A 12,149-nucleotide genomic window follows, 5' to 3' on the forward strand; every position below is an offset into this window, starting at 1 on the left:
AGGAGTGCGTGCATGTGTGTTTCCATCTGCCTGCTGACTTACCCCTGATGTTGGGGACCGCGGACCAGCAGGCCCCGCCCACAGTGTGTGGGGCTGTCAATGGGTCCTGAGTTCTGCGCGTTTGCAGTCGAGATACTCTGTGTCCCTCACTCCCCTCCTTCTCCCATGCTGGAGCCAGCTGGAGCCACCCACTTCCCACATGGAGCCCCACTCCGGCCGTGCACAGCCTCCAGGCCTGCTGCTCAAGACTCCTGAGCACAGACAGGCCCTGGGGCCAGCAGAGCTGTTTCACGGACCCCCACGCAGGGGCAGGGGTGGTGGTGGAGGGTGGGGGCCCAGCTCTTGGACCACTGTCTGCCCCTCCACCTGCCGGGCCGAGCCTCGAGGTGCGGGGGACATCCAGGACATCCCCAGAGGGGCAGCTGCTGCCTTTCTGTCCTGTCGGACTTCGAACATCTTGAAGTCATCCCCTCCTCTCCGGGTCCAGGCTCCTTATTTATAAAATAAGAAGCTGGTGCGAGCAGGACCACGGCGTATGGTCAGATGGCTGAGCACTGCACAAAAGCACCTGGAGGAGGTGACCGACAGCGCTGAGAGGCAGCCCAGTTTCTGCCTTGCAGGTTGAGGGGGTCTCAGGCTGCCGTACCTGAAGGAAGGGAGGCTTTTTTTTCCTCCCAGAAGACTTTTGCTCTTCAGGTCTTGTGTTCACGTGGGGCGTCTGCCTAGAGGGAGGCTTGTTCTCGTTCTCACAGAGGTACTGAGGCACCAGCCTTGAAACCAGCCCTCCACCCCTCCCCCAGGGTCCAGGGTCCAGTGTCCGGAAAGACATCCTTTGCAGACCCTCCTCCGTTTGTCTCTGGAGAGAGATCTCTGTGATTTTTCCTGCCTGGCTGTCCTCCTCTCTCCTTTATTTATTTATTTTGGCCACACCGTGCAACTTGTGGGATGTGGGATCTTAGTTCCCCATCCAGGAATCGAACCCATGTCCCCTGCAGGGAAATTGCGGAGTCTTTCGCCACTGGACCTCCAGGGAAGTCCCCTCCCCTCTCCTTTAAACTCTGTGATGTGGGCCCCAGCAGGGCCCCAGCAGACCTGCTCTGACGCCCTTCCCCGTGCTATAGACCCACCTCCCACTCTGGCCTGCCTGCCCCCCACCCCAGCGGCTTCCTCCCTCCCACACTGGACAGAGCGCTCAGCACAGGCCCGAGGTGGCCCATTCCCAGGAGAGGAGACAGTCTGAAGAGCGAAGCGCTTTGCCCGGATGACGGTGAGTCCAGCCAGGCCTCCCTGACTCCACATTTGACTCCAGTTGTGCACCCCCTCCCCAGTCTCACCCCTCCTTTCCCGGCCCCTTCCAACACTGCAGGCACACTGCTTGGCTTCACTGCTTTTATTTCATTAAGAAAGTAGCCGGGGAGCCCCCGGGGGGATGTGGGAATAGGGACAGTAGTCGGCTCCTGTCCTCTGGGGTGGGCAAACCTGTGTGAACAGAGACGAGGCCTGAAGGGCTCCGGGTGGTCCCTGCACTACCCCCCTCTCTCCTTAGATGCCCCTGACCTCCCACCCCCTATTCTGGGGCTGGGGTCCCCAGGCAGGGCTGGCCTGACCCAGGACTTAGGCTGGGGCACTGCCCCACAATGACTACCCCGGCCTGGGGTGGGGGACCCCAGCCCCTTACCCAGGCCTCAGGCTCAGTTGGGCGCAGTGAAGCGGCTCCCGTGGCCGCTGGGAGGCGCGGTTCGGTAGAAGGGGTCCGCAGAGATCAGGGTTCTGCAGGGAAGAAGGGGGTTCAGGTGAGGGAGGGGTGGGGGGCAGGGAGCCCGGGCCTTCTCCCCCTCTGCCTGCCTCTCTCCGCGGGGCCAGGGCTCAGCCCGGACGGCCAAACCACAACCAGTCTTTGCCTGCCAACTCCAGGCCATTGTTGGTGTAAATGCGATTTCTGAGGAATTGAATTGAGCAAAAAGGAGTCAGAGTGAGAAGGCAGAACCACAGTCATTCAGCTCTGTCCCCCCAACACCCCACCCCACCCCACCCCAATCAGCCAGGCAGGGAGCATGTTGGAGCCGGCTGAGTGCCCCGGGAACCAGGAGAGGGCAGGGCAGCAGCCGTGCAGAGGAGGGGTCGCTGGGGTGAGGAGGGCAGGAGAGGCAATGGATTAACCAGCGAGGGGAAAGGGGCCTCGCAGACGGACAGACAGACGCAGGAGGGAGGCGAGGCCGGGGACAGGCGGCTGGACACAGCGAAGGACACAGCGGGGGTGCGCTACCTGCCCACGTGAGGGTGCAGGCGCCTCAGGCTCTCCGTGGGGTTGGGGGTGGCCTCCAGGCGGGTGACCGGGTTGTTGAGGGCATAGCCTCCTGGCTTCTGGGGCTGCAGGCCACCTCGAGTCCAGCCCTCACGGTCCAGACCCTTGGGGATGTTCTCGAAGTATCTACGACACGGGAAGAAGGGCAGGTTGCCATACACTGGCCCCCGTCCACCTGGGCCGCCTCTGCACTCTGCCCCAGCAGGAATCTCGGCTCCAGAGGAGCACGCAGTGCCAGAGGTCCTCCCGCCTCGTTGGCTTTGCCCATGCCATCCCCCCCGCCAGGCTCTCCTGAAGGCCCTGTCCCCTCACTCCCCTCTTAGCCCGGAAGCCTGCCCTGAGCTGCGTGCCCCTCCTCTGTGCCACCCCAGATACTGAGACACACTCGGGAGTGGAAAGGACTTTTGAGAGATGCCTCCCTGAGTCTTCTCTGGTGGTTCAGTGGCTAAGACTCCATGCTCCCAATGCAGGGGACCCGGGTTCAATCCCACATGCTGCAGCTAATAAGACCCAGAGCAGCCAAACATATATATATATATATATTAAATATAATATGTGCATGTGTATACGTGTGTGTGTGTGCATCAGTTGCTTAGTTGTGTCCAGCACTTTGTGACCCCATGGACTGTAGCCCACCAGGCTCCTCTGTTCATGGGATTTCCCAGGCAAGAATACTGGAGTGGGTTGCCATTTCCTTCTCCAGGGGATCTTCTCAACCCAGGGATCGAAATCACATATCTTGCATCTCCTACAGTAGCAGGCAGATTCTCCACCACTATATAAAAGAGATGCCTCCCTGAGACTTCCCTGGTGGTACAGTGGCTAAGACTCCACACTCTCAAAGCAAGGGACCCGGGTTCGATCCCACATGCTGCAACAAGTAAGACCCAGCGCAGTCAAATAAATAAACACATACATATATATACATATGTATATATAAAGGAGATGCCACCCTGGCCTGTGAATGTGTCAGGGGTTGGGAGAGGATGGGGGCTGGGAACTCCATCTCATCCATTCCCCTCTCGGCATTCGACATTTCTTCCATTTTGCCAGTTTTCACTGAGCTAGCCTCGGCTGGGTTCCGAAGGTGCCAAGATGAGTAATATGTGGGCCCAGCCCTTGAGTTTACAAAGAAGGGATACAGAGAGATAAATGAGAAAATCAGTGATCACAACCCCCGGGGTTCTTGGCGCAGGAAGAAGGAGCAGCATGCCTGATGCAGGCAGGAGCTCAGGAAATTGGACAGGTGGGTGGAGAAGGAGAAGGTGGGCGGCCTGAGGGGTCTGTAGGCGCCTGGGGAGGGGCAGGGACACTGCTGTCCCCCAGAGTCCTGAGGAAGGCTCTGCCCCTCCTCCTTGCCCCCCGTGGGAACTGCAGCAGCCACACACATCAAGATCTTGCTATTGGGCTCAGGCACCACTTCTGCCCTCTGAGCCTCAGGGTTTCCATCCAAAAGAGGGGTGTTTAGCTCCAAGGATCTAGGGTGGGCGGGGAGAACTCCCTGGGAGATGAAGGAGCTGAGGGAGGGCAGTGTAGACACAGATGACACATGCTGATACACAGATGACAGGTGCCACGAGGGCAGGATTTTCCTGAGTTACATCTCCTTCCTCCCACTTGTGTTATGCCCTCCCCACCCAGTGCTGGCCTGGGCAGCCCCCACCATGGCTCTAAGGCCGCTTCCTCCTGGAAGCCCTCCTTGATGCCCAGGACACTTATATCTTGCCCAGGGCTCACACAACACAGAGCTTACCTTCTGTGGGTACGTGGAGCCCACCTGCCATGGACTGGATGTGTTGTCTTAGCAGATGCGCTATTGCTCCATGCAGACCCCGTAGTACCCCTTTATTCCTGCCCTGCCCACCCATGGCCTGCACAGAATCTTTGGGAAGGCTGCCCTTGGGTTGTTGAAGCCCACTTTGCCTGGGCAAGGAGGTACCTGGGATTTAATATCACCCCTGGGGACAGCTGTTAACCAAGGACTGGCGAAGGTGGGGTATGAATACCCCAGCTCTCTTGCTTCTTGGCCGGGATCATTCTGAATTGTGTGTTTTGCACTGGTTTCTAGAGTCTTCCCATGGGATATCTGGTTTAATAACACACTACTGTTGGCCACCAGCCCTTCCCCATCCAGCTTACTCCCTCCCTGACACCCTCAGGAAAGGGCTTACACCCAACTCCTCGGCTCGGGATCTGCTTCTAGGGGAACCACATTCATCACGTGTTGGGTCCTCACTAATTAAACTAAATAAACTCAGTACTTGTCCAGTCTCAGTCTCCCTGTCTGTAAGGTGGGTACCAGCTTCGCAAACCCAGATGTAGGGAAGGGGGCTCACCCTTGGTTGTAGGTGGTCAGGTAGCGATTATCCATGTCAGGGTCATAGGGGCTCCGAACATAGCTGGGGTTGTTAAGGCTGAACCCTGAGGGCTCCTGCACCAGAAGGGTAGAGCGGGGACTTGTCAGGTCAGGAGGGGAGTGGGGATTTGGGGCTGGGGGCTGGTACCCCGACCTCACCTTGTTGCCCACGGTCTCCCGGCCAAGCAGGGCAACATTTGTCTGTTGCATCCTCTGGGGAGACTGGAATTGCCAATGGTTCATGCTGCTGGGTTCTGGGCAGGGAGGGGGTACCTGAAAGGAACAGAGCCACAGGAAGGGTGGCTGGGCGGCCAGGGCAGGGCAGCAGGATGGATGGAGGGCAGGCACAGAGCCCCAGCAGCCCCAGCCCCAGGACGGCGTCCCTCCTCCTTCAACACCCAAGTCACTGCTCCGAACACGCTCCTCACTTTCCAGCCCCTAGGCCTTTGCCTCTCCACCCAGGGGTCCTTCCTCCACATCTCCAAAGATCCTGATTTTTCCCATCCTGCCTGGATCTAATGTCACCGGGTCCAAGAAACCTCCCTGTCCCCTCCCTTCTGGGTGCTCCCCGCTCTGAGGGAGCCCCCTGAGGCCACTCACTCTGGGATTCAGGGTCCTCTCGTTCACTCGGCTGAAGGCCGTCTCTCGCTCGGAGCCTCTGGCCAGCACCGGCAGGAACTCATCCCCCTAAGGCAGCAAGGCAGCCCCTGGCACAACTTCCAGCATGACCCCCACCGCCCCCACCAGAGGACCCCAGGCTGCAGCACAGATATCCCCGCTTCCGCCGCTCCAACCCTGGCTCAGCTTACATGAGGGTGGGAAATGGGGAGAAAGTCCGACTTGGTGACACTCCGGCTGGGGAGGAGGACCTGAAAAGAGGCCACAGAGGAGCATCAGGCCAGCAGAGGCAGCAGCTCCTCTGTCCCGAGTGCAGAGGACAGCTCAGCACCGATGGGTATCACGGGACTTTCAGAGGAAAGGGGAGAGTTTGGCAGGAGGGAAGGAGAAGCACGGTGCTGAATGGGAACCAGCAGGCCAGGGTTCTTGTCTGAACTCCAGGTGACCCTGGCTACACTGCCTTTCTTCTTTGAACCTCAGTTGTCTCATCTGTCAGATGGGGGAGCTGGACCAAAGTGGTGATTTTTGCCCAAGTTTTTTCATCTTGTGGTTAGACAAAGGCATCTGCAGCATATACATATTTAAAGCTAGAATTGCCCCAGACTGGAGAGCTTCAGTCACCTTGAGAGTCTAGTGGGTCCCAGCCTGACTTACTGGGTCCCCAGGAAGGGCCTGGGAGGGCGGCTGGAAGACGATGGGGTTCTTGTTGGACTCTTCGGTGAAGCCAGTCTCCTCCTTGGCACCAATTGAATTCTTCTGCAAGAGATCTGCAAAAGACAGCCCCGCCTTGCTGGCCTGGGATCAGCTGGCCCCACCCACATGGCTGCCAGGGGCTCAGGGTCCCAGAGGTGGGGAGGGAGCCAGCTCCAAGGATCTGGAGGCCTGAGCCACCAGGACCATGGGTACTGGTGGGGGCTCCAGAGTCCAGGACAGAGAGCAAACGAGGAGAGCAGAAGGAAGGGCAGGCCTCAAGCAGCCGTCCTAGGCAAGTGAGTTGTCCTTTGGAGATCAGCAGGCCTAAAGCACCGAGGTCAGGCTGGGGAAGGTGGTTTCCCCAAGCTGCCTGTGTGTCCTTCTGGTTCCTGCTGATGCCTTCGTAGTGTTGTGCCAGCTCTGGGGTCCCCAGGGATCCCCTCCCCAAGGGTTGGGGGTAGGGATGTGTGGTGGGACGGTAGCTAGAGCTCCGACTTGCGTCTGCCTACCTGGCTGATGTGACGGCTCCTTGAGATACTTGGAATTATACTCGGAAGTCATGAAGCGGGGGCCCTGGAACAGAGAATGTAGCAGTGGGGCACACGAGGTAGATGGGGAGCCTGCAGGCGGTGGGGGTGGCGCTGGCTCTTCAGTTCTCTGGGCTCTGAGTAGACCCGCGTGGTTCTCTGAGACCGGAGGGCCGGCAACGCTTCCCCACACTCCCTGCCCCCACACAAATCTCTCTTTCAGCCAGCATCACAGCACCCGAAATTCCATCATGAGAGCACAGCTTCTCTGTGACAATTGAAACTAAGTCACATCCGGGCTTCCCTAGTGGTCCAGTGGTTAAGAATCTGCTTTGCGATGTAGGGGGACACCGGTTTGATCCCTGGTCCGGGAGGATCCTATATGCTACAGAGCAACTGAGCCCAAGCGCCTCAACTCCTGAGCCCATGCACTGCAGCTACTGAAGCCTGCGTGCCTAGAGCCTGTGCTCCACGATGAGAGAAGCTGCCAAGGGAGGAAGTGGGTGCTCACAGAGCACTGGGCCCCTGGAGGGGGTCAGGAGAGACGGGAGCTCGGGGATTAAATCCAAAGATACACATAAGGGTGTTCATGGGGACCACTTTGATGCTGCCTTGGAAACACCAAATATCAAATCCTTGGCTCGCCCCTGTCTTTGTGTGGGCCCTGAGCCAACACTGAGTCGGCTACATGGATGAGCCAGCTCAGAGCCTGTCCCAGGGAGGAAGGAGGAGGTGGGTTCTGGCCCCTCTGCCCCACACAGGACCCTCATTGGGGCCACGCACTCACATGTCGGGCATTCTCCCACTCCAGCGAGCCCTTGTTCTGCTGCTGGTGGAGGAGGGGCACATTCTTGGGCTCCAGCCCCGTGATGGCCTGGGGCCCATAGTCCTGGGTGTCAAAATGGACCTTCCTCACCTGGGAGGAGGGAGCAGTCAATTACCGTCCCGTTGAGGGGATGGCAGTCACTTCCAGACTCTGATTCTGCCCTTGACCCCTGCAGAGGATCTGCACAGCAGCCCGAGGGTCCTTCCACAGTGAAGCTGGGCCAGGCCCTTCCTCTGCTCAGAGCCCTGTGGTATCCCCGTCATACCCCAGGTAGGATCCCACATCCTGACAGACAGCCCACGAGGACCCGGCTCCTCACTCTGCTCCAGTCCCCTGCCTCCCTGCCGTCCCTCCTCCTGTCAGATGCTCCCGCCTCAGGGCCTTTGCACTTGCTGTCTGGACTGCCTGCTCCTCCCTCACTTAGCTGATTCCGGAGGAACATTGACCTCCCTCAAGTTTTTGTCTAATGTCGCCATAGCAAGCTCTTTTCTGACCCTCCTGACTTGCAAGGGCAACTCTTGCACTTCTTCACTCCTTGTCCCTTCCCTGTTATATTTTTCCCTCCAGCACATATCACCTTCAAAAACAGAAGAGGTGGGACTTCCCTCATGGTCCAGTGGTTACAACTCCATGCTCCCAATGCAGGGGGCATGGGTTCAATCCCTAGTTGGGGAACTAAGACCGCACATGCCACACAGCATGGCCAAAAAATTAATAAATAAAAATAATTTAAAAAGGTGCTTAGAATATATTGATTGCATGAATGAATGACAGCATCCATTCTCGTGGTGGTGATGAAAATAAGGAAGTATTAGTTGTTAATTCATGTCCGACTCTTTGCGACCCCACGGACTATAGAGTCCACCAGGTTCCTCTGTCCGTGAGATTCTCCAGACAAGAATACTGGAGTGGGTTGCCATTCCCTTCTACAGGGGATCTTCCTGACCCAGGGATTGAATCCGGGTCCCCTGCATTAGCAAATAGATTCTTTATGGTCTGAAACCCCAGGGAAGGTTTTATAATAAGGAAGACGGTCATACAACTACAGAAGTGAAGAAGACGGAGATGCCTGTGCAAAAAGTGAGCGCAACAGCAGCACTGGGGATGGAGATGTGGAGGGGATGGGGGATCGTGGGGACGGTGTTGAGGTTGAGGTGGGGAGGGAACAGCACTAGTGGGGAGACGGTGATGATGGTGACAGGAGTGGAGATGGAAATGGAGGGGGACGTGATGGGGCGTAGGGTGAGGTCAAAGTGGGGCAGCTGAGTGGACCCCAGCCCACACTGTGGCTCCTACATGTCCAGTTATCTCAGCCTTGACCAACTCTTGCAGTGCAGCCCCACCCTCTGGAGGTATCCACACCTGGTCCACCCTCCAGCCCTTCCTTCACCCCAGACTAGGGCTCCCAGTCTCTCCTGGCCCTGGCCCAGCACTGACCTCCTTGATGGGGGTGACTGCACTGGCTTTCTCCCGAGAGTAGCCAGAGCTGGTCTGGTGCAAGTTCCTGGGCAGTGGGTATGTGCCATCGGGCACCTCCAGGGGGCGGTAACTCTGACTGGTCACTGTCTGGAAATTGTTGCAGACTTGTTCCCTGAGGGTGGGGCAGGAGCTATTAACACCAGCACCACCTGTCTTTGTCCCCTGCGGGCGTCCTCCTCCCTCCAGCCTCCCACAGCTGCCTCAGGAGTCTTCTTGCCTTTGGGTCCCAGGCTGAGGACCAGTCCCCGAGTCCCCCAGGACCCCAGACCCCAGGCGCGGAGGCTGGAGTTGGTCTGATGAGGTCCGATGGCCCTGAGGGCTAAGGCCTGGGAAGGCAGGGGGTGAGGAGGGGTTGGACAGACTGTACCCCATGGCCGGGTTATCCAGGGCATCGAGATGCGGTTGGTAGGAGACCACAGGCCGGTAATTTGATTTGTAGCCTGTGCCTTCGTGAATGCCCACGCGGGGCTTGAAATCCTCCCGACCTGCCAGGCGGGAAGCAGGCAGACAGGACTGAGGGTCAGCAGGGTGGGAGAACAGTGACCGGGGCTTCCCAGGCAGGGCCAGCATACTCCGCCCCCACCCCCAAGGTCTAAAAGGCTGTCCCCATCCTGTCCCATGTCCTGGGGCTGGCTCCTACACAAAGGTGCCCTCACCGTAGGCTGTGCAGTAGCTGGTGGCGTAGAATTTCAGAGGGTCTGTGCAGCCCCCCGAACTCATCTTCACGTAAGGGGAGACAACCCCCAGGGGGAGTTTTCCCATCATGGTGCTGTGGGGCAGGGCCCCCTGGGGGCCTAGGAAGGAAGCACACGGAGCCCTGTAGGTCTGGCAGCCCCAGAGCCTGCCCTAGGCCCAGGTTGCGGGGATCATGAGGAGGTGATGGAAGCCTTCACACGGCCCTCCTCCCAGGCCTGTGCCCTTCCACCGACACCCCGGACTGAAGAAAGGACTAGTGATCGTCAACATGCAGCGCCCTGTGTCTCATCTCGCTTTCCCCACACCTTATCATCCACCCCTCCCCCATTTTACAGCTGGGAAACTGAGGTTCCGAGTGATGAAGGCTTAGCTCACAATAGGTGGCAGAGCCAGGACTCAGAGCCTGGGGCTCTGACTCCCCAGCCCCATGTGAACCCCCACATGCCCTCTTCTGGGGACTGAATGGCCAGACTACTGCCCTCCCTGGGAATTCTTGGCCACCCCAGCTCAGAAGCTCATTCTCAGCCCCAGGCTCCAAGTCTGTCCCCCTGGACTCCCCCACCCTTGCCCACCTCCCACTGGAAGTTGGCTTGGCTCTCTCAAGCTCTCTCGGGGCCCAACCACAGTTGGCCCCACCCTCACCTGCCCTCCGCAGGGGCTCTGAGGTCAGGCAAGAGGCTGCAGGAGGCAGGAGCTGCTCCAGAGACGCCTGAGCCCTAGGGGAGGCGGCCAGGCCAGGAGAAACAGTGCGTTGCCTAGCAACGGGTGCCTAGCAACAGCGTCCCCTGGCCTCTCAAGCCCTTCTAAAGCCAGGGCCCACTGAGGGGCTGACCTGGCCAAGAGAGGAGGCCAGGAGCCGCCCAGGCAAGGTCCTGCCTCCGAGGCTCCAGCCCCTATTGTGGGTCCCTCGCCAGAGCTGGGCAGAATTGCCGTCCGAGCGACACAACATAAAAGATAATCCCGAACAATCACTCGCATTTATTGAGTACCCACTTCTCACCAGACACTTTACATCTTTTATCTCCAGTCTTCTGAGTAGCTCTGCCAGGTAGCTATTATTATCCTTCTTTTCACACAGGGAAAATGAGGCTTAGGCAAGCAAAGTGACTTGACTGGCCAGAGATCTCACAATCAGAAAATAGCAGAGTTGAGTTTCAAACGTGGGTGAGTCCAGATCCCACTCTTAAGCCTCTGGGTAAATTAATGTTTACTATGTTCTGCTAGAGCCAAATCTGTACCAAGCTCTTTTACACACATTACCTCGTATAATCCCCCAAACCACCCTCGAACTGGGTACTATTATTACAGAGCCAATAAACCACAGCAGTGAAGTGTGTGGTTCAAACCTGCTCTGTCGCCTTTGATGAGTTATTTATCCTCTTAACACCCCCATTTCCTCATCTTCACTGAGGGTGTCACTGGACCCGCTTCTAGGGCTGTTGAGAGATTTGATGAGAGTGTGGATTCAGTACCTAGCAGGTAGTTGAGACTCAATTTTTAAAAGCTCTTCTCAGCTTTATTTTGCGATGGAAAAGGTGAGCCCTGGGTAGAGGCACCTGAATTAAAAGGGTGTAAGCCAAGGACTTCCCTAGTGGTGCAGTGGGTAAGAATCTGCCTGCCAATGCAGGGGACACAGGTTCGTTCCCTGGTCCAGGAAGATCCCACATACCATGGAACAACATTGCAACTACAGAAGCTTAAGTGAGAAGCCACCGCAACGAGAGGCCTGTGCACTGCAACCAAGAGTAGGCCCCGCTGGTTCCAGCTAGAGAAAGCCTGCACGCAGCAATGAAGACCCAGTACTGCCATAAATAAATAATAAAAAATAATTCAAAAAAATTTTAAAGTCCACGCTCCTTCTGTGAGGGCCCATTCACCTCATATTGACGTATGGCTTGTGAATGTTTAACAGTTAGATCTCTGGGAAGGGGGACTAAGCAGGTGGGGTTGGGGAGAAGTGTCCTGATTTGTAGCATTTATTAATTTCTGTGGAGAAGGAAATGGCAACCTACTCCTGTATTCTTGCCTGGAAAAATCCCATGGACAGAGAAGCCTGGCAGACTATAGTCCACGGGGTTGCAAAGAGTCGGACACAACTGAGCAGCTAACACTTTCATGATCTAAACACTCTCATCATGGGTCGCTCTCAAATTACCAGTGCAAAGTTACTGAGAAGAGGACTGGGTAGACGGAGTCAGTAGCCCACCACTATATACTGTATAGTATTTCCAGCATCCAGATGCAATAGAAGTAACCACAAGAACATGAACGACAGAAAAATGTAGGCATGCGATGAGAAGGTGATGACTTTGAAGTATTTATCTGCTTCATTTTTAATATAATTTAGTAGATTATAAGTTTATGTCATCGAGTTTTTAACAATGGCTGCATTCAACAATCAGCTGGCACACTTCCTGGAAGTGTCCCCCTTCGGCTCTCAGGAGCTGTATGAGCTGGTTCCAGGGCACCCCCGCTCTTAGGGGAGAGTGGAATGTGAATGAAGCGAGGTCACGGGAAGGGCGGCTGCCCTTGCCCAGGAGATGCCCTTGCTGCATTCACCCAGAGTGACTGACCCAGCGGGGAAGGGACTGTGTCTCTACCCGACCCCTACAGGGAGGCCCTGGACCCAGAGGTGACCAGGGGCCAGCG

General features: G+C 57.0%; 1 protein-coding gene across 1 annotated transcript; it reads right to left on the bottom strand.

The window, feature by feature from the left end:
- Positions 1-1,375: 1,375 nt before the first annotated feature.
- PPP1R32 (protein phosphatase 1 regulatory subunit 32) lies at positions 1,376-10,242 on the bottom strand. The gene is made up of 14 exons (XM_043872282.1): positions 10,143-10,242; positions 9,461-9,598; positions 9,172-9,289; positions 8,763-8,916; positions 7,287-7,415; positions 6,482-6,545; positions 5,934-6,046; positions 5,471-5,530; positions 5,262-5,348; positions 4,821-4,934; positions 4,642-4,736; positions 2,267-2,431; positions 1,679-1,770; positions 1,376-1,479 (listed from the first exon to the last, which is right to left on the bottom strand). The coding sequence occupies exons 2-13, from the start codon at positions 9,567-9,569 to the stop codon at positions 1,692-1,694; spliced, it is 1,287 nt and encodes a 428-aa protein (XP_043728217.1). The 5' UTR covers positions 9,570-9,598; positions 10,143-10,242; the 3' UTR covers positions 1,376-1,479; positions 1,679-1,691.
- Positions 10,243-12,149: the final 1,907 nt, after the last annotated feature.

Source organism: Cervus elaphus, chromosome 2 (assembly GCF_910594005.1).
Source record: "Cervus elaphus chromosome 2, mCerEla1.1, whole genome shotgun sequence".
NCBI classification, from domain to species: domain Eukaryota; kingdom Metazoa; phylum Chordata; class Mammalia; order Artiodactyla; family Cervidae; genus Cervus; species Cervus elaphus.

Excerpts from the sequence above, each read along its gene's own strand:
- PPP1R32 (XM_043872282.1), bottom strand. The coding sequence starts at position 9,569 with ATGATGGGAAAACTCCCCCTGGGGGTTGTCTCCCCTTACGTGAAGATG. Across the intron at positions 6,047-6,481 it reads GGAGCCGTCACATCAGCCAG|ATCTCTTGCAGAAGAATTCA; the intron begins GTAGGCAGACGC and ends TGTCTTTTGCAG. Across the intron at positions 5,349-5,470 it reads TCCCCATTTCCCACCCTCAT|GGGGATGAGTTCCTGCCGGT; the intron begins GTAAGCTGAGCC and ends TTGCTGCCTTAG.